Raw genomic sequence first — 26,081 nt, forward strand, 5'->3', positions numbered from 1 at the left:
CTTAAAACCCCACTAGGAGTAGCAGATTAAAGAATTGCCTTCTTATTTTAATGTTTAATAAAATTTTCACATACAATTTTAAGTTCAAATTATATAGTGGGGGTTGTGTGCTGGTATTTGTGGACCCTGCCAGTGGGGGTTGTGCGCTGGTATTTCTGGACCCTGCCAGTGGGGGTTGTGCGCTAGTATTCTGTGGACCCCGTCAATGGGGGTTAAACGTTGGTCATAGTCAAGGTTGTTGAGTTACGAGTGTTTTTGAATCGAATCGGATTTATGAATATATTATATGTGAATATTTGGAAATATTGGATCTGCATTAAATCAGCATGAAATATATTTTTATGTTTATTTGCAGCATTATTTTTGAAAATTTTATAATATCTGAAATATCTGGTAGAGATACTTGTTACTTACTGGGCTGTCTAGCTCATTACATTTCTTTCTATTTTTCAGATTCAGATAATTAATTTCGAGCGTGGGAAGAAATATTGGGACAGAGCTTTTAGAGGCGAGATTTAGCATTGTTAACTTCATTGAACCTAGATCTATTGTCTTTATTGTTTTAGTAAAAATTTTATTGGATGTAAGATATTTGATTTAATTACTTGAATTAAAGTTGAATAATAATTATTTGAATTTATTCCGCTGCGATGCATTGATATCGTGATGAGATGCCTTGCATGCTTATGGAGAGAGTTCTTCATGAATGTGCGGCGGTTGCCGCGATCCTCGATTCACAATCTCGGATCGGGGGCGTGACAGGTAAGCTTGTTGTTGTCTTGGTACACGGATTTTGGGGAGGGGCCTGCACAGTTGTGGCTTTTGATCGGCCTGGTTGGAGATTAACATCTCGCCCACGCAGGAAGGGTTGGGAAGGCAAGCAATTGCCAAACCCGTACATGCTACAGTGCCAGGTGATTTTTCTACACTTCATATCCAATCTACACATTGCCCTTCTTTTCAACATAGACCACTACCAGATATTATTTTAAGTATTGATTTGGTTTCTTCGTTATGTTGTATTTAATTTAATTTAATTGGTTGCTCCAACCATTGTTTACAGGTTGGGATATCAGAAAAACAATGTCATCGCTAAGAAAGTTTGTGGGACATACAAGAGGTCATACAATCCTATCCTTCTCATTTTTGTAGACCCTGCTTTTGTAATTTGATCTATTTATAATTATTTCAACTGGGATCTGGTGCTAAATGAAATGATAAAAATGCTGCCCTTGCATTGTCTCTTTTCTTCTTTGGTTTGAAACCATATCCTTGATTCTGCAAAAATCTTTCTGCTGTACATTCTTAATGATGATATTATTTTTTTTCAATTTTTTTAATTTTGTACCTAATCTATATTAAGTGTCGTAAAGTATACATTTGAAATTGAAGACAATGGTTGATTGTCAATTTGCAAGATTGCAAAAGCATTTGATTTTATGTCAGAAATATTTGTTAAAAAAATATGGAGATTATCATTATGAAAATAGGATGGTAAAATAAGGGGGCATTTGGTTCGTAACCAGAACCAAAATGGGAATGGGAATAGTTTGGAATCGGAATCAGAATGATTAAATCTTCCGAAGTGTTTGGTTCGTAACTGGAATCGGAATCGAAATCAGAATTGGAATGAAAAATTGAATCCATAGAGGAGAGTAGTGATTGAATTCTATATAGATTGACTAATTCCCATTCCAATCTGGAATCGAAATCGGAATGGGACTCCTCCCAACCAAACGGTTGGAATGGGAGTCACCCATTCCGATTCCGATTCTAGACCCCCATTCCCCCCAACCAAACACCCCCTAAATTGATTTTATGAGATGTGGTGATGAAATAAATTAATTTTAGTTGGAATGCTATAAGAAGGACGTCTCATCTTTGATCCAAAAAATTACTGTAACTAATAAGAATATTTTGTCACTATAACTTACACGGTCGGTTCTATGTCTTATCTTTCTGCCGAAGATGAAAATATCCTGATGAAAGTTACAACAGATGACTTAGGAAACATAATTTTTTTTATGTCTCAAAATTGACATGAATTTAAAATATATATAAAATAAATAGAATAGAATAGTTAAATAAAATAAAATATTTTTTAAATATTATATTTTTTTAAATATTTTTAAATATTTTTATTTAGAATATTTGATATCATCAATGATATATTTTATATTATATTAAAATTTTAATTTATAAAAATATTATTTAAAAAAAATAAATATATATTATGTATTGCACGGATTCTGAGCTAATTATTAATTAAAATTAAACTCCATATGTAAACCGTCAAACTTTAGCTCAAGTCCATCAAATCACCGGTCCACTGAGAAAGATTGCATCGGTTTGATTCCAATCCAATAGCATTCTTACGTGGCATGATCCAAATATACCTCACAACTTTTATGACGAGTATACATGTAAGACTGCAAATGGGTCGAATTAATCCATGATCCGATCTTATCTATTTGGATCTGACCTAATCCATTTTAATAGACCCATGGTGCCGAGTCGGATTCTAAAATTAGACATGTTCAATTTTTCAGGTTGGATCTGAGTTTACTGAATTCGGATTCAATCCGACCCATTTGTGCATGCTATCAAGATGAAGGTCATCAATCTATTTATTGGTTATGTTTATTTTCTTAGATTATAGAATAAATACTATATCAAAAGTGAAAAAAATATTTTAGTTGTCAAAAAAAGATAGAAATATTGTAAAAAGCTGAATATGATTTTCGAGTTGGTTTCTTTATTTATTTTTTTCTTATGGATTATAGCTATATTTTTATTAGTTTTTGATAGCAATATATCAAAATCATTATAACATTTGATGGCATCCATTCATCCGTAGAATTTTGTGTTAAATTTTTTTTAAATAATATTTGAGTTTTGATAGTTAAAAATTATGAATTATTTATAAATTAATAATTAAAATAAAATAATATTTATTTTTTTAATTATAATTTTTATATAAATTTATTATGTGAACCGGATTTGATTTAGATTTGAATCCGAATTGGATCCGAATTTTTTAGATTGGGATCGAGTTATACATAAATTCGATCTTATCTAAATAATTTAATGAGATAAAATTTTTAATCATAGATTCGATCTAATTTGATTAAATTTTTTATTAAATTAAATTTAAATATAATATTTAAAATTTAAATAAAAAATTAGATTGGATGGCCACTGATGATCCGATCCAACCCGAAGCACCACTGCATGCAAGGACTCAGGCAAGCTATCTTTGTCGGTTGCGTGTTGTTCAAGCGGCCAACTAATGGAGGGAAAGTACTCTCTCTTAAAGCACCAGGGCGGCCAATCCGTCGTATACCTCTCGTGGTGGTTCCAGCAACGGAAATGGGTGACGAGACGGAAGTGGCGGACTTATATCGCTCGCCGGCGGCATCGATGCCACCGCAGCGTGGGGCTCCTCCGATGGCTTCTCGGCTTCAGTCCCCCACGCTTCAGCCCAATTTCTTTCTCGGATCCAACGACGACCAGCTCGAGCGCGCTCAGTCCCGTGCCGCACGCGCCGCCGCCATCCGCCGGAAATCCTCCGCCCTCCACCCACCTCCGCCATCCTCCTCCTCCGACCGCCCCCGCTTCTTCAGCAGGGAGCAGATCATGGAACTCTACCACAACTGCCTCCGGCTCGCCAGCGAGAACGTGGGTCTTGCCTGGCCACAAGCCCTCGAACTTCTTTTCCTTTCTTGATTCGTCGCCGTTGTTCAAACCCTAGTTTTTCTCTCGATTCTTTGCAGAAGATAAACCAGAAGAACACATGGGAGCTAGGCCTCATAGATCATCTCAGTGAGATCATCCGAGTCGAGGCCCAAGATGATAACGAGACAAATTTTCTAAAGGTTTCCTTATCTTTTCCTATCTTTCTTTTTTTTATGTTCCAGTGATTGCTTAAAACTGATCATAATCCTTCCAATCTTCTGATGAAGGCTAGCTGCACTTTGGAGGCTGGGGTGAAGATATACTCGCTGAGGGTTGATTCAGTGCATTCCGAGGCTTATAAGGTGCTCGGAGGGATCAATCGGGCCAGTCAAGAAGATGACAACGGTCGGTGGGTTTTTTCTTCTGTGGTGGATTTCCAGAAGCAAAGATGACCTTTTGTTTATATTCTTGATATGGGTTTCTTTCTGAGGCGTTTCTTTAGTAGTTCTATTCATGTCTTGTCAAGCTTCTAAATACTGATAGTATTTCTTTAGTAGTTTGATTGAATCACCATCAACTTTCAAGTTAAATTTAATATTGGTGCTTCACATGGATTTTATCAAGCTTCCTGACATGAAAGGTAATTAAAAATCAGTTCCCCGGTGTGAATGGTAAGTCATTAAGATCGACATTCTTAAGTTTCGCATCGATGGTTATAAGCTACGGTGAGATTTGATGCTACTACTGCTCAACTAGAATCTTGATAAACCACAACATATCTACTGCATTTTGGTTTATCCTCTGCGCTGTGGCAACTGAGGCCCCAATGCTTCTCCATTTTACTAGAGGAATTAGAAAAGTTTGGTGTTTTGAAGTTTAATCTGATTTAGGGCAACATATTTAGATGTGTCCCAAGACCTTTTGTTTTGTGAGGAAGTAAATTAAAGAGATTGAGGATTCAGAGTTTACTCAGATATGGATGGTAGTTTTAGATGTATCCCTTTCAGTGATCATACAGGGGCTCATATAAAATGCAAATCGGGTTCTTATTAATTGCATTATGCTGTGCCTTGGGGTGGCTTCCTTTCCTGGCCTACTTGAAGTTATTGAATATGACACTCAGGGAATCGTATAGATAAAAATCCTGAATGAAGGCGGACTGCAAATAATAAAGATTTCAGTGGTACACGTTCTACTTAATGCAGTTCCACATTTTGTACCTTTCATTTGATTTGTGGAAAGCTAGCTGGTTACCCATACCCAAGCTATCACCAATTAGGAAATTGAGTACTCGAACTAATGCAGAATAATGGGGGAGGAGAGTCGAACTATTCCCTCTCCTTTTTCTTTGCACAATTTGTTTAAAAGCATGGCTAGATTCAGATGCCTACATTGTGAAGTGCTTCCTGAGTGAGTCCATATTCACTTCTTTTCATGCCTGAAAGAATGGAAGAAAGAAGCTGCTTTTTTTTCTTCACACACACACACACACAAAAAAAAAAAAAAAATCCAGTTTCCATCGGGCATTTCCACAGCTCAAGATTCAACCAGGTTATTCATCTAGCCCCATGGCTACAAATTTATCTAGCCACATAATAATGGGTAAGATTGTTTATGCCGAGAAAGCTCTCAATACTTTGTCAGATCACCATAGACTATTAGAGATAGAATAAAAATACAGCAGCCGGGGTCCCTGAATTCAGTCCGAAGGATGACACTGTACCTGAGACACCACCTGTCTCTGGTTCGACAGGTATGATTTGGTTATTCTTCCTTCACTTTCAAAGGTTCCTGGTTGAAAAGTACCCAAGTGAAACATCTTGGTAATTGCTCAATTGCTTCCTTGTTACCATACTTTGGCTTGCTTATGTACTTTTCATTACCATCCTGCCTTTCTACCTTGCTCTTAGGATTCTTTCATGGGTATTATTGGAGTTTTTTTTTTTTTTTTTGTTTTGGGGGGGGGGGGGGTGGGGTGGGGGAGCATTCCAGCAACTATCGTTGACATTTTATGTGATAATTATTACATTCCAAACAAGGTTTGAGAAACTCAGTTTTTCAGTATTTCAATAGTCTCAGACTTATTTTTCAAGTTTCTGTGAAAATAATAACAAAATCTAAAAAATAAAATGAAGGAGAATTATATAAAATAAAAAGATCGGCCAATAATTCAAATCAGACATATGATTTTGAGTATATTGTTTTAGTGCTTTCATGCTGAGATAACATTGTTATGGGTTGACTGGATTTTCTCTTCCTTTCTTTTCTTCTTGTTATGGAGTGATGCAGGAAAACCTGACTTGAACCTTTTGCAAAGACTTTAAGATCTGCCTTTTATTTCAGATATGTTTTTTGGAGTCTCTTGTTGAAAATTCGAACAAGAAGTAAACAAAGTGATGTTTTGGAGGTTGTTCAGCAAAATGATTATAAAATCGAGGACAACAATGCCCGAGACGGCCTCCTCTCATTTCCAGATTTCAAAGAGCCAGGTCTTCAAAATGGATTGGTCATGGAACCATGATTTTAGGGGAGGCTGCCTGTGAGTATGCAACAAAATTTTAGAACACGAAGGGATTGTGCATCGGTTGTCATGAGATTATGCGGGGGGCTACTTTTATCAGAAATGAAGGGGTCTCAAAAATGTGGGAAAATAGTAAACAGGAAGTAGTAAATTTTATTTTTTAGTCAATTCGTCAGTACCATGATATTGATTAACTGTAGAATTATTATCTAAACACTTGCATTGGGAAAACTTTATAGTTTAAGTTTGTTTTGGAAAATTAATTTTATATAATATTCCATGGGATTTTGATGTATCTTTTATGTCAAAGTTATCTCTGCATCTACCATGTTGGCCATCGAATAGGCTGCATTTTCTTTTTGATCCTTAAAGACTTGATAATATTATTTTTGCATGACTCTGGAACTGTGTTTATAGGAATGTAATTCTTTCAGCTTAAGTTATGCTGTCTACCATTGAATTTTTGATGTTAGTATCTTGCTTAACAAGGTGCATGTTGTGTTATATCATGACAGACAATTTTACTGGGTGCGACGTTATCAGGACTGAAAAAGAGGGGCATATTTCTAAGGACTTAGATAAGAAGGTCAGTCAATATTATATATTTTTTGATTCTTGTATATCCATGTTGTATCTTTGTCTAACAGTATTTTAGTTTTTGCAGGTGTCACCTTTATCAACATTGGAATCTTCATATGACGCTCTTAATATAAAGAAGTTTGATGGTAATATCACATGCCATGCCAACTTTTCCCGAAATTCATTTATCAGCTTTTTATAATAAATTCTTCATTATGCCACATGTATATTCCAGTGGCATTTATTGTGGATCCTCTATATCATCAAACATCTGCTCAGTTTGATGAAGGTGGGGCCAAAGGTCTTCTACTGAACAACCTTGGAGTGTATGGTGGTTGTTGTATACATTTTGATTCATCTGAAGCACCGGAAATGAGTATAACATTTGCAGCACAGACTGAAAATTGTGAACTGGTTGACCTTTCATTTGCTAAAGGTATATACAACACCCTTAGAATTTGATTATGGTATTATAATGCAAACTTTTATTGCCAAATTTGCTGTTGATTTTTTTCTGTATTCATGTTATTTGTCCAGACTTTATTGCACAAATGATGATCCACATGCCTGCAAAACATGACATCTCACCAACTCTGAGAGATATTGTGAATCAGTTTGATCAGCATAATGGCAGGCCATCAGATGTATGTTCTGTAGGACAAAGGGTAGTATTGGAAGATGTAGTGGACAATTTCCATATAGATTTGGAAAGCAATGCATTTGAGAATAATGGTCCATGGAGCTTTGAGAATGATGATCATACAAGTGTTATTGATGACACCTGCATCAGTACAGATCGGAATTTTATTAGTCATCAAGAGGTATAACTTATGCATCATATATTGAAATTGCAGCCCTATGATCAATGACATGTATGATTATGGCAGGATGATAGTGATCATACATTCCAGGAATGCGATATTGATGAAAAACTTGGGAATCTAGCTGATTTTGTGCCTCTAGGCTTGGGATCTTCAAAACATAATGCCTGGGCAGGTCCTGATCATTGGAAGTATCAGAAAACCAAAGGTAAATTTATATGTTGATCATTCATTCTCGCTGGTTTTGATACTATACGCATAGTTTGGTTATATGATGTTGAAATTATTTTAGGTCTGGAACAGAAGGTTTCAGCTAATAATTTGGAACTGGCAACAAAGAGGACGAAAAACTGCAAGCAGTGTGATTCGGATATTAATTTTGCAAATTCTGTGGAGGATGAGATGCCAGATATCTTTCACCCTCCCAAAAATCCAAGGTTGATTTCTCTGCCAGTGAGTAGGGTTGCCTGCAAAATCATGCTTCCAGAAGACTGCCACTACAAACCTGACAATCTTGTTAGATTATTTATTTGTCCCAATCTTTTGGTAAGACTCATTAGTTCACAATCTTGTAATTATTTATTACTGATACTTCATTAGGGCAATTATGACGCTGAGATGTTTTCTTTTTCTTTTTAGTGTCTTGGAAAGAAAAAGAGAAAACCCTTTGGTAAGATATGGTTTTCTTTTTAATATCCTTTTTTGCATCTCTTCCCTCTGGTTTTGATTGTAGAGTTGTAGAGACTCTGAATGCAAGAAGTTTCCACAAAGGGAGTTTATCTTGGTTTACTGTAGGACCCTAGGTATTTATCATGCAAGTCATGTTGGTTGGTATACAATGTTTTAGTGTCATCAGTTTCTTCCCCTGCTATTAAATTTTTAACCACGTACTATCATTCTCATTGATTTACATGTGGTTGGAAATGTTTATCAACTAATGTACAAGAATAGCTTAATATGCAGCAGTGAATTCTGCAGTAACTTTGTTTCTTTTCTATCTCATTCTTTTTTCTGCTAATTGTTACTTGCATATTATTCATTAAAAAAAAAGGGAATGAATTTTGAAGCAAATGGTTGTAAATTATAACTAGACAAAGGTTGATGGAGATGTAGCATTGCCATCATCTCTTGGTTTTCATATCAGGGATGCAATACAGTGACAATGGTGTACAATGTAAACATGGATGATTATAAGTTTAGGAATAGGTGTCCAAACTTTGCGAACTGCACATAGCAATAACCAAGTGCACTCACAGGCCAAAATCCTGTAAACATCATGCTTGAATAAGACACGGAACTGGTGTATGTGCCTCCAGTAAAATGCTATGTTTAATGAATTTACCCTTAGGAGAACCTTAGTGGCACACAGAGATGATGGGGCAAAAGTTGCATAAGTGCAAGAGCTCTTGGTGGAAGCAACCTCTAAGATGAGGTGATGATGATACTCAACTAACCATAAGTTTGCACCAGCAAATAAAACCATGGAAGCAAAAGCTGTCATGGGTATGCTAGGGTCCTAGGAGATCTCATGTTGACTGCTGGACATAGCTTGCCTTGAAGAAAAGCATTCTTCTGAGTCCTCTAATGCAGATGCCAATGAGTACAACTTATTGCCGGCCAAATGCTGTAACTAAAACTAATCTTGATTTTAACGGATTAAGTACGAAACATTGAGTGTTTGGAATTCACTATATCATGGCAAAATAATACTGAACCAGATGGTGACAGAGGACATTTAGTCAAGTTGGACATCATGTAAGAGTGGATTTAGATAAGTGACAATGCTATACTCTAAAGAATTGACAGAACTATTGCTATGTCCATCAACCTTCTCAAAACAATATGGAGTCCGCTTTGGGAGTACTAGATGTATCTTAGTATTAATCATATGCTCCTAGATTGCAACGTAATGGTACTAACAGCTGACACTGAGTCTGAAGTAGTCAGATAGGTCTCGACTTTTGCCTTCTTGAATGCCTTGCAAAAGTGGAATAGCATTGTCATTTGTGGGCCAAGGTTGGCTTGGGAATACCATCTATTTCTTAAATAGCATGTCTCCATATCCTTTATGGGATAGCCTAGTTATTGATTGCTGAAAAATGCCTGGTTAATGCATACTAAAGAGAGGTTAATTCTCTAGTTGACTTGTTAGCAAATGGTCGTTACCTAGGAATTTTTCATAATTTTGAGGCTAGATTGAGTTGTAATAGATTGGCACTGCCTGTTCTTTGCTGCTGCTACTGCCATGCCAAGTTTTCAGTGAAACTGATCTGAAAGAATATTCATAAAGTGTGATCAAGAATATTAGCTCCAATATCAAATTTTATGTAGCATAATTGAAAATGTGCAAGGTTTATATGGCTTTCTGCTATAACTTATTGTCGACTGATAGTCCATTGTCACTGTATTGGTTTACTTTTTTGGTGGGTATGTTTGTCCTTGTTTGCAACAAATATTTTGTGGACTATATGTATCAGAATTCATAAGTTGCTGAGATTTTTATTTATTTATTTATTTATTCATTTCAAGACCATTTTGTTGTTTTACTTCATAAATATATGTTGTAATTTAAGGACTATTTCTTTTACACTTTCAGCGGAATTAATTACGGATCATCCTTTCTCATGTTCACCTCATATTCATGAGTATAATATATTTATTGTCACAATCTGCTCATTTTCAGATGTTTCTAGACAAGAAGACCACTCTTTCAATCCAATACCATCTTGGGACTGTGAAAGTATGACAAATGACCGGTCCAATGACAACAGGCATGCCTATAGTGATGAAGATGATCCTGATACTCTTGTTTGCCAACCTCGTCAGGTTTGTTTGCTTACTTGCATGTTTGTTGATGAAATTTTAGCTACTTCCATCTTCTATCGGAGATGGCATATTTTGCATCAAACAAATGAAATGGTGAATATCATTGCTAACCTTGAAAAGGTAATTCATGGGAAAAAAATTCCTAGACATGAATGGGAAACATTCATCTTTATAACTTGCACAATGCACATGAATTTTCTTAATTTCTTATTTGATGAGTTGCTTGGGACTAAAATACACTCACATGTTTTTAAATTTGGTTTTGTTGGTTTGTTTGTTGCATGTGAAACAACCATTGTTCTGTGTACATATTAAATTGTTGGTCTGGTTTACTAAAATGTTGAGTTTAAATAGAAAAAAAGGAATTTACATATGTGAAAAGATGACTTATCGGGAAAAATATAAATGAGTACTGGACATGCCACTTTTGGACCCTACTGTTCTGCTCTCCATAATTTGGTAGATAGTTGCCACTGCGGTTGATATTTAGATCTCTGCTCTTGATTTGACTGATAAGTAAATCCCATGATTGCCAAATGCCTTTCTTGATGCCCTTTGAAATATTGATACCATGTAGGTTCTATGTTATCGGATTAGGGCATGTACTCTCCAACCATCCTTCGTTTGATATAACCTAAAAGGGCAGAGTAAAAAAATAGAAACAAACCCAAGGGATTAAATAGATAACTAGTAAACTTTTGTAAGATAAAACATGATGCTTATTTAAAAGCATACTATGGATGAGCATGCATTTATAGAAAAAAGATTCAAGGCCCTAAAAGTGAAGAAAGAAATGAGAACAGAGGACACTTGATGAAACAAAGCTATGGTCAACTGATGCTACCATGTATACCTTTGCTCCATTAGGAACTTGAAATAAGTCTTAGAGTTTGGCTTTTCATCAGAACATGCTAGCCTTAGGTCAGAATACTGAGCCTTTGTCTCTCTTTTTTTTTTCTTTTTTTTGTGTGTGGGGGGGGAGGTGTATGGTGGGCAGGGCTTGCTATTTTGTAGGTGCTGGCAGGTTGTCAGACTGCTCACTCCAGATGTGGGACTTAGAAATATGGTACAATATGTAAAGGTAGTATCTTTGATTTATCAGAAAGCTTAGAGAGGTCCGGGAACCCTGTGTAAACCAATCTAAATCTCTTTGGAGCATTCCTTATTTTATAATTGCTTCCAAAATACCCCTGCTTCCTATCTTAATTAGGGATTCTATGTTGTTTTCAGGAAATCAGCAAGTAAGTTCTTATGCAAACTTGAAACTAAGATTTGTAAAGCTTGAACTCCTGACATCTGAAAGCATATACTGGTGATTGATAAGAAATGAAAAGGATTAATTGATGTATTGGAATGATGGAGAAAATAAAAGAGAATTGGAGTGCAAAATATAGTATAGTTTTATGGTGTAAGCCTAAGTAATATAGTTTCAGTGGAAATGCAAATGAAACCAAGGTCTTAATAAAATTGATGGCTGAGTGGTACCAATATGTGATTGGTCTTGTTATCTTGAATTTTTTTATACAATAAAATGAACTGATAGATGTATAATATTTTGTGTTCATCTTACTGAATGAAATCTGTAGGGATATGCTGGAGTGGGCTTTTGAGGTGTTTATGTGACTGAGACATGCCTTGGAAACTGACATGAAAAATTCATAAAATGATGGGTATCCATGTAATATAGGTTCCTTGAAATTTTGTTGCTATGAAAAAAAATAGGAGGAAAAAATAATGATACTTGAATAGGAGAGAAGAAAGGACGATAATAATGTGGAAATTGTATTCTGAAAGAAAATTTTAAACTAAAAGAAAAGGCTGAACTTCAAACCTTTAAATCTTCTGGTCCAAATCAAACCAATCAAAGTACTTGGTTGGCTTTTTAATGAAGTCTTTGATTTTAGGTCTTTAAGGAACTCCAAAATCTAAGCGATTGGTCTAGAGCCAATCCATAATCTGTAATAATTGACGCCCCCAAATAAGCAAAATGAAAATGGACTCAAAACTGATTGTTCGTGTAAATCCTGCATCAGTGGAGGAACCATGATCTGCAGTCAATATGACAACTTTAGAGCGAGGGCCATATCTTTCTCATGCAAACTCTCTTTTCTTGGATAGAAGGGCCCGTATACAATGAGCTACACTACCCCCAAACAACCCCAATCCCCCAGGCCCTAGTGAAGACAGGATTTGATCCCAGGTTAGTTCGTCCAATTGCCTAGAACTTTTACCAACTTGATAGGCTGGTGCTTTGTGAAGCGATCTTTTCTTGAAGCTTCTCAGTAAGAACATTGCAACTCCCTCACCTGGACTGCAATTTCAACAACTTTTCATCTCCTGGAAATTTTATCAGACATATTTTCCAATAGTACACAGTTATTCTTAAAATTTTTGAAACAATCTTTATAACTGTAGTCAGCTCCTACATTTTTCCTTTCCCTTCTCTGCACTTTGGTAATTCTCTAAGCCAATTTGCATCTTGAATGTGGCCAACAAAGAGTGCCCAAGCAAATGAGAATGGTAAGATGATTGCATGGTAATTTTAGAAAGGACAACATAAAGCATCATTATAATATACAAGCTGTAGGAGTTGTACTACTTATAGACAATGTGACTTATAATTTTCAGAGATAGTATGCAAACATGCAATGAAGATTTTAGAAAGACCTAGAACGGACAGGAGCAAAAGGTGGACAGGACCTATGTGAACCTCAGAGTAGCCATTCATAGGGATTACTATTTACTAGCAATGAGCAATAGATAAACTAACTCTGTTTAACTAGAACAAGGTGGATGGCTATGGATGGATATTGGCATTATTTTTCATCCCTAAGCTTAATAGATCTAACCATCATTTGAGTTCATGCATTTTCTAAAATTGTAAACATATGTATGATGTAACATAATGAGCAAAAGAATATTTATTTTGTATCAATTGTTATTTTCAATATAAGTTATATTATCATGTGACATATGTGCACCTTTGCTAAGATTTTTAAAAATGCCTTTTTGCTGTTTGTCATGGCTCTACTTGATTTTCATTTCTAAGGTCTTTTTTTTAATGGAATCATCCAACATCTTGATTATGAGCAAATTATACTCATCAAACTTGTGACTTGTTTAATTAGATAGTAGCCTACTTAAGCTAACAATATAGTGAAAATAACAAATACAGCATAGGAGTTGTTTCGATATATCATGTGTGATAATGTATTTGGCTCTTTAATTATTCATATATTTTACAATTTTCTTGTTCTACTAGAATATTAGAACACAAAATTTACCATGCTGAGTGTAAAATTAAAGCAATTATGAAGCCTTGTGTTATGCTTATTCATGCAATACTGTTATCTTCTGCCTTATATATTGAACCATGAGGCCATCAGCTTTAGTGCTTGAAATTCTTAAGTAGCAATACAATGAGACATGATCATTTTGTTGGTCTGCAATATGAAGCTAATAGTAATCAGTAAAAGTATCATATTTGTTTTGACTTTTTTTTTTTTTTTTTAAATCTCTCTTTGAATAAATATTAGGTAAATAAAGTTGACATTCAATATGACAAGGTTGCAAAACAAGTTGATGTACATTTACTAAAGGAAGAAGTATGGAATCAGATACAAGACTCAATGGAGAAGTCTGAAACAGTGAGCCCATTATATATATATTTTTTTCCAATTACATGGTCATGCCAATTTCTTTATTATATATTTTTCCATCCATTTGAATGAGTGGAAAATGTGTTCTGTAGTTTAATTCAAATTGTATATAACATTACTGTCTAATACATCTCGTTCTTCTAGTGATTACATAACACTCCATAAGGGACTTAGCAATAATACCTGAATTACAGATTATTTTCTCATGCAAACAAACTTTGGAACTACAGAAATAAGATTATTACATAATCTTTATTTTCTTCAATTCCTTTTGAGAAAATATATGAACAAAGATGAAGATATAATGCAGTCATTTAGTTAAACTCAACAGTCATTTGCAGAAACATTTACTTGAAACAAGAACTGAACAGTAATATGGCAAGAGGTAAAGCATGGTTTAAGCTTCTCATTTTCTTAATGGATGTTTATGTACACAACTAATGAGGAAGATGGTGGAGATTGAAACCTCTGCCCAATTTGTATTGGGAGAACCAAGAAAAAGGGAGTGTTGCAAGCTCAATATTTTGCCTCTCTTGGCTAACTATTGCCCAGCATAGGATTAGCATGAAAACTAGGTTTTGTTGTAGGTATGTGATTAGGTTACTCGACCTTGGTGTATGTGTGTATATTCCATGCACATGGTCAGCCAAACAGAAGCCTTTACAGTGCTAGTTAGGGCCACAAACTGGATCCATTTCATTATTATTTTAGAACTAACTTTGAATTCAATTTGAGCACCTTCACTGGAATTCAAATTTTAGAGGTTGCACAATTTGCAGCTCCATACCATGATAGTTTCATACAAGTTTAGTCACTCTTGCTCATACGCCTTTGGTGCTCCACATTAAAGTACATGCCAGGGGTAGGTGTACATGATCTTGTGCGATTAACCAGCAAGCCATGTATAATGGGTTTGGTTTGCTATGAGTGGACTTCTACCTATATATTAACGGTACCACTGCAGAACTTAGTGTCGATAATCTTTAAGGTTCATGTATACTGGACAGGGAACATGAATTTGAGTTCACTATACTGAATCTTCCATCACCCTCGAAGGCATACATGAGACATGTGCATATATTGAGATGACAACTGGAAGAGGTTTATCATAGTCACCATATACAAACACATTTTGCCATCCTTGCTCCAGGCAAGATTAATTTCTTGCTAATAAAAATTGATCAATGAGGTAGCATTCTGGTTCTTAGTGATCCTTTATTCCGATAATGATTGTGCCAGATAAGGTTTGAAAGTTATTCTGTGATGTAATGAAATTGAATCATGAAGCTTAAAATAGTAAATCATTTCAGCCAGATTAAATTATAAGTTCAGATCAGATATCATATGATCTTTGTAATAATGTTGTATTAGAACCATTTCATCTTTTCAATCTCTAAAGCAGTATTTGCAGTAAGAAGCCCTACTGTGATTGAAATGTGCCAAATAAACCTAGTATGCTTGTAATGTTACTATTAATTGGCTGGTGGAAGTTAATGCATTTCTTTTGATTACATGAACCCTAGATTGATTCTTTCTGTAACAAAAGCAAATGGCTAAGATACGTCCAATAAACCATTCCAAATCATGTCCTTGATTTGGAAGACACCCATTATATTCTCTGGAAAACACAGCCTGTAGCATTCAATTCTATTTGGTACATCAGTCTAATAAGCCATTCCCTATAATGTCCTTGACCTTGAATTCATTTACTATGAGTAGATAAACTAAAATTCTTTCATTGTCATCATTTTACTTTTAACGAGTACTGTTATTGAATATTTATCTTCATCTACAGGAATGCGAGGCTGCAGTTTCCTTTAGACAGATCTTGCAGCAGTTTCCGCATGACAGTCCAGCAGCTTCCCCTAAGAAAATCTCCCCACATCTGGTTTTCATCTGTCTCTTGCATCTAGCTAATGAGCACTGCTTAGACATCCAAGATCGCCCTAGTCTGGATGAGCTTGACATAAAAATTCCCCTCTCTGCGCTTGGCTAATTAATATTTATATTGGCATGCGTCATCATATTCTGGAGCAGCTCAGAAGTCATAACGCCAGGCCACTACCTTGTTGCTTGTGGAGCTCTCAAATCCCATGTGTTTGTACAAAAAGGTTTTTGCTTTCTGTAAAGAAATGGTATTACTAACTTGTGATCTTGTTTGTTTTCTTGCTCAATGCAACGACAATATTACTGGTTACTGAAATTGTATTGTCTACTGGCATACAGGGTATCAACCAAAAAGTGATAATTTTAATGAAGTCCATATTCTTCATGATGTTACTTCTCGTACCTTGTTTTGATCATCAAGTTTGGAGATGGACTCTTCACATGATATCACCATCTCTCGTGGACTCTAATGGGCAGTGAGGTGATCACAGAACTAGTTGCTAGCTTCAATCAATGGTTTAAAACAACATGGCAAAATAGCTTCAAACGTGCTGATTAAAACAAAAGCTGAGATTTGAGTCAACTTAAAACCTGTTTTACATAACTGCACTTTTCATTTCAACTGTGAGGGAACTATGGGCAAGGTCCAGCTCGACGTATTTTTTCACATGAATTCATTTCCTAACGTCAGCAATGATAATGGAATGGAAAATGAGAACGAGTCGACCCTGTTTTGTGCATCGACATCCCACAATGTTTTGTAAGAAAAATATGGCCCAGCCTGTTTTTTTTATTGAGCATGGACAAGTTGCATCACAGATTAGACTGTTCACTGCGCTTGTCTAGTACTAGGATTAGTATGCGGACGAAATACAAACTTGGATATTTAGATCACTCCATACAACCTTTCCAATTTTTCTACCAAAAAAAAAAAAAATATCAACAACCACAGCCACAACAACACGCAGCTTAGCGCAACACGGACGCGCTTTATATGGTTGCGGTGGGGTGGGTGACCTCACCGCTTACGACACTTCCAGATGGTGGTACAAGCAAGCAAGGAAAAGAAATATGTGGTCCAAGATATCTGGTTTGGGCTTGCTATTTTATTCTGTTTTTATTTTTCTTTTTCCACTGTGCCAATTTATTTATTTATTTTTGGTAACAGTGCCAATTTATTTATTTGCCATGAAAGGGCAACGGGAAGAAGTTCCCGACGCGCCGTCCGTTGGTGCACCTTTGAGGAAGGCAGCGAGAAAGTCGCCACGCTCGTAAAAGAACTCCACCTTCTCAACCTTCATCTCTTCATCAACCTATTCAAGGATTCATAATTGGGGTGAGTATATTAATGAACCACAGAGCACTCGATTGGAACGTGATCAATGTTGAAAGGACTATATAGGGAATAGAGAGAAGGATTTGTACGTGGAAAATGGCCATTCCCAAGAATTCTACCCTCTCCCCAGTTGGGGCATGCCCTTTGAAGGGTCCCTCCATGTAACCCCAGTGCCGGAACTCGTACGCGATCGTCGGGGGGCCACTGTAGACTTGGAGTACTTCCAAGGCGAACCCACGAGGAAATGCCGTTGTGAAGGCCTGCTGCGATGTCTCCGCGGTCTCTTGTGCTGGGTCGTAGATCCGGAGATCTTCAGGCAAGCTGGTTTGCAAGAAGGCATTGTAGCTTCCTCCTATTTGGCGGATGTCTTGCAGTGTTATTGGTTTTCTTCCTGCAGCATTGCATCACATGAGCTTGCATACACCACTCATTGCCGATCTTATTTTTGTTAATGTTTGGTGGAAAATATCCGGCTCACAAGGCATATGGCGGGGACCCATTAACAAACAGGTTTCATGTGAGTGAATTCCAAGAGGGGTCTAATTTAAAATAGTGGAGTTTGTGGCTCCTTGTGTAGGTCTAATAATTTTCGTGATACAATATCATTAGGATTATGTCTTTCGCAGTCACAATGTTTCTGGTAATTTCACTTACGTTATTGGGATCCAGCATGATACATATTTTAGACAACAAATGATATAGAAAATGTAAAATCATTAGCCCATCTATGTTAAATGTAATTAATAAAATAAAATATATCTTTTTCCCCTTCCTTTTCTCTCTAAGAGGAAAAATGCTATAGTTGGTGCATGTGGCCGATTTTTATGGGCTGCACGATTCGAACCTCATCCAATCTAGAAGGATAGATTTAAATTTAAATTAAGATTGGGAGGTTTGGCGTGATATCGAAATCTGTCAATTAGAAAAAATTATTGATTGAAACCAGTACGTGTATCTTGCACCACCCAATAACAAACTAATATATCATCTTAAAAAATATTTTTTTCTAAAAAAATTATTTTTATTATTTATAATAAAAATAATTATTTTTTAAAATAATATATTAATTTATTATTAAATGGTATAAGATATATGTGATAAATTTATTTCAATCAATAATTTTTCGCCAACTAGGTTGCAGTAGATCAGATGCCAGTTAAATAAATGCATGCAACCTTTTGCGTGTGTATATGTGCGGCTATGGTTTTAGCAGCTTAGCGAATAGGATTACCATTTACGATGAAAAGAAACTTTTCGGGGTTGACGCTTTTGTAGTCTTGAGGCCGTATCTTGTGGACCAACTCCATTTCCCATGTCTTCACCAGCCGCTGCACTTTTTCTTCGATGGATCCCACCGGCCATTCCTAACCACAGGAGGTCAGAGAGAACCTTTACAGGAGACCGGAGTTTCAAACAGATACAAGAGGAACGGAGAGAATAGTGGAAGAGGAGGAGGTAATCCAGTTACCTGAGTTCGACCTTCTTCAAAGAGCTTGTTCACAACGTCATAGTTGGGAGGAGCACCAAACCTCCATTGGGTGTTCTTCTCACCTTCTCCATAGATAAAAGAGCGATACTTGTCTCCTTCAACAGCGGAAGAGGCCATAGTTTTGCAAAGAAATGGAAAGAGCAGTAGCTAATGCAGCAACAATTCAGAGGTGGCGGCCTCTTATAATGACAATCCGAGGTTGGATGGTATTCGCGTCCAATTGACAAGTTCCCATTACGTTTTTGAATGGTAATCTCCACGTGGGACTTTAAGAAAAGTAAGAGTTACGTGGTTGCCCAGGAGTCGTTTGTAAATTTGGGACAATCTATCGGCCTAGCGCACAAGCCACGGTTAGCCAAGATCTTAATTAATGGTGATGGGTTATCTCATCTATACTTCAGTTTTTTAAGCTAGAAGATGCTACGAGTCGTCTCACCGGTGTGCACAGATCGGATCGGATCGGATCGGTTTAGAGCTAAATTTAAAATCAAATTAATTTAATAATCCTCAAAAATTAAAGTCAAAATAGGACGCTGAACCGTCTACAAAAATCGTTTGCAACCAATACAAAAAATATGGTTCAATTCAGTTCCATTTATCCGATTGATATTCTATTTTATATGTAAAAAAATAATAATAAAAGATTAAAAAAATCAAAATTTATATGTATAGATATATATGGGTCAGGTCAAGTTGGCTTGGATTGTATCGGTTGAAATATATATATATATATACACACGCGCACATGGGTTTGATCAGTTTGAATTGGTTCCTTGAAAACTTAAGCGGAAACTGAATTAAATTTTTTCGATTTAAAACTTCGTGGGCTTGGTTGAGTCAGTTTGAATTTATTTCTTGAAGACTCAAATAGAATCTAAATTAAGTTTTTTTGATTTAAATTCTTTTCAAACCAAAATCAAGTTGAGTTAAAAAAAAACCAATATGAATTGAACCGGAAAGAACAGTTCGGACTGGATTTGTGGTTGCGCTTTTTTTTTTTTTCGGTGCAACCCTAGTGATCACATTCATCGACCTATTGCATCAGCCAACACACAGGAGCTGTTGCGGCCAATCCCCCCATCGTCCGATCGTCGGGATCGCACATCTGCAAGAAAAGTCCTCACTGACCGGAGATGCCTCCGGCGGGGATCCTCTGACGGTCAAGTCAAAGAGGAGACTAGGCAACAGTGAAACTCAACGAGAAGGAGAGAGCTAGAGAGCTCAAGAGCTTAGAGGCACTTCAGAGAGTTTACCCATGCTTGAGAAAGCTTGAGATAGCTTGCTCAAAACTGTTGCCTTACCCTATTTTATAATAGAATGCGGTATGGTCCCGTCATTAATGGTACAGACAACTGAAGAGTTGTCAAATCGTCGGGGGCTGTCAAATCGGCGTGGGTTGTCAGGTTATTAACCCATGTCCTTAGCAGGACAACGCCCCATGGCAGTCGTACGGTATGTCCTTGGCAGGAGAACAGCCCGTAGCGGTTGTACGATATTTGGACGGACTGACCTACTGTATGTCGGTATTCGACTGTCGGGTCGTCGGGTGGTGACTCGGAGACACCGTCGGCTGATTTGGTGCCTTGTGAAAGTCGGACGTCGGCTGCCACCCCCGACAGTGAGTTGGTGATATGGGTTCGGCCGCTCGGCCAGTCGGACATCGGCTACCACCCCCGACAGTGAGTCGGTGATATGAATTCGATCGCTCGACCAGTCAGAAACAGTATCGGTCTGTTCGGTCGGCATACCTTCGGTCAGATATGGTTGGCAGCCATTATCGACAGTTATTGTCGGAGTCGTTGGTGGAGTCATCCATCGGTCCGGTCGGTAGAGTCGGACGTCGGTTGGACCAGTCCGAGGGTAAGTCGACGTACAGGGGTCAGTCGGTATATCCCAATAGTTGCCCCCCCACTCCTGAGTCGGATGTCGTGTTGGCCCACGTGAACACGTGGGCGACGGCTTCGGATGAAAGGAGTAATTTTCCATCATGTTTTGCTCCGACTCTGACGACCGTATCAACGAACGATCCGATGTCAGACGTTCCATTGAGAACGCAAACCGCCGTCTCCTTGGGAATGCGAACCGTCGCCTCTTTGGGAATGCGAACCACCATCTCCTTGGGAATACGAACCGCTATCTCCTTGGGAACATGAACCGCCGTCGGCTAATGAATTTCGAGATGCAATTTTTCACCACGTATCAGGAGGCTATTGGGCTGGAACCATTCATACGGATGGAGGCGACGTGGGTCGATCTGAAGGCAGGTGCGTCGAACCGTCGGACCGAGGAAGGGCCCAAGTGCTGCCACGTGTCGATATCTGGAAAACCCTCATTCGGCATGCTTTCATCTCGTCTGTCGAAGAGCCTTATATATATGCGGCCACTTACATTCAAAACTTTACTTTTTGCTGCAAATCTGTTTCTGGCGCTGAGATCCTGTCGAGTTGTCCCCCAATTTCAGATAGTTGTTTCCGTCCTCTTCCTTTGAAAGTTCTTCTCGAAATTTTTTTCATTCTTGTCTCCTTGCATCCTTTCTCCTTTGGTATTTTTCTTTTTGTTCTTCTTTTTGGGGCTAGCGTCATGGCTAGAACCTCTCCTCGAGGAAGTCCATCGGAGAACCCGACCGACGATTCTCGGTCGACCTCGGAGGTGGAGGCTTCTTCACTTTCGGGACCGAATGTCGAACGGCTCAGGGAGTAGTACGGTATCCCGGAGCAGTTCGAACTCTTCACCCCTGGGGCTGAGGGTCGGGTTAACAACCTGCCTCCAGGTCAGGTGACCTTTTATGTCGAGGACCTTCGGACAGGTCTTTGCTTCTCGATTTCGGAGTTCGTCCGGAATGTCTTAAATTATTACGGACTTTGCTCGGTGCAACTGGTGCCGAACTCAGTCCGGTTGATAATCAGTTTTACTTTGTTGTGTCGGCTTTTGCCGACCTTTCTCCGCATCTCTCTCTTCCGAGCGTTCTTTGTCCTCCGACCCCACCCGAAAGCCAGAGGGTGGTGGTTCTTCAATCTCCGGAAGGGTCTTTCATTCATCACCGATCTTCCATCGTTGATCCACGGATGGAAGAATCAATTTTTCTTTGCTTCTTCTCCGCTACCTTGGAGGTTCCCTTCTCGCTGGGGTGACCCTCGGACTCAGTCGAACGAAAACAGTCGGGTGGAGGCTGGAGACCGAGAGGACTTTCACTGACTGAAGGATGTGTCGGTGCCGAAGTAGAGGGAGCTCGTCACCCAGCAAGCTCTGTACGACGCCGGTCTGAGTTCGGTTCCTCGCTTAGATACTATTCGGTCTGTCAGTTGTCTTTTGATTTTTTCATCTATCTTCGGACTTATGCTGATCCTTTATTAAAATTGCAGACATGCCGCCGAGAGTGAGACTGACAGATGCCGACATTCGGCAACATGCGGTGAGGAAGAGACCGACGCCTGGGGTCGGACCTTCACGGCCCCCCAAGAGGCCTCAGATATCATCCCCGACCGACATTGCGACGGTGGCAGCGTAGCCCCACACCGAACGTTCGTCGGACTTTGAGCTGGTCATCATCTTGTCGGTGCCGACGGTGCCACCCGAGGCACCATCCGAGGAAGGGGCGGCTGAGGGGGCAGCCGAAGGAGTGTCGGCTCCCCTGCCCACGAAAGAGGTTCGGGCCGAGGCACGTGAGCCCGAACGACCTGCGGTGGCTCCCGTCGCACCCTCGGGAGGGACCCAGTCGAGTTCAAGTTTTTCGTCCCTCTCTGATCATCGGGCTTGGGCGACAGGTCGGGGGAAGGCTCCGACGGCGCTGGCGGATGACTCGAGGTCGGCAGGCCGCATCGCATCGTCTGACGTTCGGGTCTCTGAGGGAGCGTCGGCTCTGGCCAACCACGACTTGGCCAGGAGGTTGTGTCAGGCAACCATTCTCCTGGCCGACCGGGAGCTCTTGAAGGGTCGATCTGTGTCCGACATACTTTCTTCCTTTTACCGGACCATGATCCAGGTGAGCTCTTCTTCTTCTTCTTTCCTCTTCATTGTTATTTTTATCATTTCATTTTTCTGACGATCGGCCTTCTACTTGCAGCTGATCTGCAACATGTCCGAGCTGAAGGCCGGATACTGGAGGTTCGGTGACGTCCGAACGGCCTGGAAGAATAGGGTCGAAACCGTCGAAGCTGAGAAGGTGACGCTGGTGGACTAGCTGAAGTTGTCGATCGACCGTGAGGCTAGGCTCAAAAAAGAGATCTCCCGACTCACCAACGGCCTAGCCGCCTCGGAGGCCGAACTTCAGTCGGCTCGCGAGCAGGTTCAGCGCAAGACCGGCTCCGTCCATCGGCTGCGGCGTGAGTGAGACGGCTTCGTCAGGGAGCTCGAGGTCGAGTGCGAACAGCTTCGGGTTAGCCTGGAGAACCTGGCTAAAGCCGAGGAGAACTTGTTCTCCGCCCAAGCCGACGTTGACATAGCGAAGGCGGAGGCGAAGTTGGCCAAAGAGGCGCTGAGCCGGGCGGTGTAGGACTTCTGTGGCTCGGACGAGTACCGAGAGGAGCTTCTCGAGAATGACTTCGCTTCCTATCAGGTGGGGTACGAGGACGCCCGAGATGCGATTCATATTCTGCACCCGGAGCTCGACCTGAGCAGCATCGTCCCTCTGGGGTCGGAGGACCAGGCCGCAGAGAAGGAGGCCGACCCAATGCCGGAGGATCCAATGGCTGCGGAGGAGGCTGACCCTGGGCCGGTGGGACGAGCGACCGAAGGTGAGGCGGCTCCAACCTCCGATCCCACCCCGACCCGAGCGGGCACACCAGTTGCTCCCAAACTTTCTCCGATGCAAGAAGTCGACTTCGATAAATAGTCGGAGTGTCTGCTCCGTCACTTTTGTATTCTTTTGTTTTTGTTTCGTCTTTGATATTTGTAATCGGGCTTCGGTCCAATTTTGTAAGTCACTTCAACTAAATAAAATCAAAGACTTTTCAAATTTTTCCCCACGTGCGGTTCAAAGTGTTTGATTTACCGAGCCATCCCCGAGAGTATAGGTCATAGCTCCGATATACCTCGTTAGGACGTTCGGTAGGATCCAGCATAGCCGATCAAAGTAGTCAGTGGCGTGTGCCGTGCTAAGGGTAGTGCAAGCCCCGATCATAGGTCGACGTCCTGACTGTCGTATCGGTTGCATAGGATCTGATGGTCGAGAGTCATCCCGACTGTAGGTCGAGCATGTACGTCGGGTCAGATGTCGGCCAACCTCCGAACGTAGCATGTCGACACGATCATTTCGTAGAGTCCGATAGTCGAGTAGCGTCCGACGTATCCGATAGTCCAGTAGCATCCGACGTATCCGATAGTCGAATAGCGTCCGATGTATCCGGATAGGATAACGATGACAAGTTGAATATCCATTGTCCGGCCCCTGGTTCGGGCGTAGCACGTCAGCACGATCATTTCGTAGAGACTGATAGTTGAGTGGCGTCCGACGTATTCGGATAGGATAACAATGATAAGTCGAATATCCATTGTCCGGCCCTTGATCGGGCGTAGCACGTGGGGACATATGATAAATGGTGGCAAGCCAAATATCCTTCGACCGGTCGTGACTAAGTCGGTATGTCGCGAGTGCAACCGCGGTCGTCTTGGCATTTTGCCCTTCTTAGTCGAAGCTAAGTCGGCAAGTTAGCTAGCCGCATTGGTCGATGCCCTTTGCCTTCAGAGGCGGAGGTCGTCGTAGATATTCCGTCCCTTCGATCTTTGTCATAGAATCTGATAGTCGAGTAGTGTTCGACGTATTCGGATAGGATAACGATGACAAATCGAATATCCGTTGTCCGGTCCTTGGTCGGGCGTGCACGTCGGGATGTATGATAAACGGTGGCAAGCTAAATATCCTTCAATCGATCATGATCGAATCGGTATGTCGTGAGTGCGACCGCAGTCGTCTTGGCATTTTGCCCTTCTTAGTCGAAGCTAAGTTGGCAAGTTAGCCAGCCACGTTGGTCGAAGCCCTTTGCCTTCAGAGGTGGAGGCCGTCGGTTCAGCGATCGATGATCGAGCTATAGGTTTAGCGTAGATTCGACGTAGATTCAACGTAGATTCAGCGTAGATTGGGCGTAGATTCGACGATCAAGCCATCGGTTTGGCGATCGACAATCGAGCCGTAGATTCGGCGATCGAGCCGTCGGTTCGATGATCGATGATCGAGACGTAGATTCGACGATCGACGATCGAGTCGTAGATTCGACGATCGGAGATTGAGCCGTAGATTCGGCGATCGGACCGCATTGGTCGAGGCCCTTTGCCTTCAGAGGCTGAGGCCGTCGTAGATATTTCGCTCCTTCGATCTCCATCAAGATCTGCGCACGAGGAGCGGAGAGAGGGGTGCAGGAGTCATACCTGCGATACGTCGGTCTCGGACTCCATCGTCGGGGCGAGACCCATCTATCGATGGGGCCTGCTGGGTTCAGCAGGAGCCCGATTTTTCTTCCGCTTCTCCTTCTGGCCCGTGCCCTCGATCAGACATTGATCGGAAGCTCCTTCGTCCGTGCGCATGTATTTATACGTGCGCTCCAGTAATTCGGCATACGTTCGGGGGAGGGTCTTGTCCAAGGAATATGTAAATCGGGATCCCTTTAGCCTCCTCTTTATGGTCAAGATAGCCATGTCTTCATTGAGGTTTCGGACCTCAAGTGTGTCCGTGTTGAATCGGGCCACAAAGTGTCGGAGCGTCTCATTTTCTCCCTGCTTGAGGGAGAAAAGACTGTCCGAGGTTCGTGACGATTTTCGACTAGTGCTAAAATGGGCTACGAAAGAATGCTTGAGCTGTTCGAAGGAGTGGATACATCCTGAGCGGAGGCTAGAGTACCAGGCCCTGGCAGCTTTACGAAGCGTGGCGGGGAAGCCGATGCAAAGGAGGGCATCGGTTGCCCCTTGAATTGTCATGAGAGCCTTGTAGCTCTCCAGATGGTCAACTGGGTCGGTGGGGCCGTCGTAAGGCTCCACATGAGGCATCTTGAACCGACTAGGGATTGGTTCGTTGAGGATAAATCGGAAGAAATGTTGGGTGGTCCGAAAGTCGACGTCGTTCGAAGACTTTTGACCATCCGCCTGGAGCTGGGCAAGCCGACGGTCAATTTTTTCGAACCTGCATTCGTAGTCGTCCAACCGTCGGTGTTGAGAAACCTCAGGGGTCGAACCTCTCGACGAATTTGAGAGTGAGGCGGACGGTGTCCGCGGTCGCTTCTCCTTTCTCGCTCGCTCTAGCTGGGAAGGAGAGGGACGCCGAGATCGATGGATGTCGCGCCGTGGCCGCCTCTCCCTT

General features: G+C 40.3%; 2 protein-coding genes across 7 annotated transcripts; one reads left to right on the forward strand and one right to left on the reverse strand.

Annotated features, from left to right (window-relative positions):
- Positions 1–779: 779 nt before the first annotated feature.
- On the forward strand, positions 780–16,356 carry LOC105041038 (condensin complex subunit 2). Of its 6 annotated transcripts, none has more exons than XM_019848975.3 (15): positions 780–914; positions 1,064–1,120; positions 3,187–3,678; positions 3,774–3,875; positions 3,963–4,080; positions 6,712–6,782; positions 6,861–6,921; positions 7,011–7,211; positions 7,313–7,596; positions 7,663–7,804; positions 7,889–8,142; positions 8,236–8,266; positions 10,280–10,422; positions 13,959–14,069; positions 15,877–16,356. In XM_019848975.3, exons 3-15 carry the CDS (start codon positions 3,202–3,204, stop codon positions 16,075–16,077), a joined length of 2,196 nt encoding a protein of 731 aa, XP_019704534.1. In that variant the 5' UTR covers positions 780–914; positions 1,064–1,120; positions 3,187–3,201; the 3' UTR covers positions 16,078–16,356. The 6 variants fall into 6 exon arrangements, 4 of the variants coding, with proteins under 4 accessions (XP_019704534.1, XP_019704535.1, XP_073110424.1 ...); XM_019848976.3 differs by having other exon boundaries at positions 7,687–7,804; XM_073254323.1 differs by lacking the exon at positions 13,959–14,069.
- Positions 16,357–16,828: 472 nt separating this feature from the next.
- Positions 16,829–18,953, reverse strand: LOC105041036 (pathogen-related protein). Its single transcript, XM_010917828.4, has 4 exons — positions 18,773–18,953; positions 18,536–18,668; positions 17,394–17,695; positions 16,829–17,281 (listed from the first exon to the last, which is right to left on the reverse strand). Exons 1-4 carry the CDS (start codon positions 18,908–18,910, stop codon positions 17,144–17,146), a joined length of 711 nt encoding a protein of 236 aa, XP_010916130.1. The 5' UTR covers positions 18,911–18,953; the 3' UTR covers positions 16,829–17,143.
- Between the last annotated feature and the right edge of the window lie 7,128 nt (positions 18,954–26,081).

The sequence above is a fragment of the Elaeis guineensis genome, chromosome 3 (assembly GCF_000442705.2).
Source record: "Elaeis guineensis isolate ETL-2024a chromosome 3, EG11, whole genome shotgun sequence".
Classification (NCBI taxonomy): domain Eukaryota; kingdom Viridiplantae; phylum Streptophyta; class Magnoliopsida; order Arecales; family Arecaceae; genus Elaeis; species Elaeis guineensis.

Excerpts from the sequence above, each read along its gene's own strand:
- LOC105041038 (XM_019848975.3), top strand. The coding sequence starts at position 3,202 with ATGATCCGATCCAACCCGAAGCACCACTGCATGCAAGGACTCAGGCAA. Across the intron at positions 10,423-13,958 it reads TTGTTTGCCAACCTCGTCAG|GTAAATAAAGTTGACATTCA; the intron begins GTTTGTTTGCTT and ends AATAAATATTAG. Across the intron at positions 14,070-15,876 it reads CAATGGAGAAGTCTGAAACA|GAATGCGAGGCTGCAGTTTC; the intron begins GTGAGCCCATTA and ends CTTCATCTACAG.
- LOC105041036 (XM_010917828.4), bottom strand. The coding sequence starts at position 18,910 with ATGGCCTCTTCCGCTGTTGAAGGAGACAAGTATCGCTCTTTTATCTAT. Across the intron at positions 18,669-18,772 it reads TTGAAGAAGGTCGAACTCAG|GAATGGCCGGTGGGATCCAT; the intron begins GTAACTGGATTA and ends TCCTGTGGTTAG. Across the intron at positions 17,282-17,393 it reads TGGGAATGGCCATTTTCCAC|GTTGATGAAGAGATGAAGGT; the intron begins GTACAAATCCTT and ends ATCCTTGAATAG.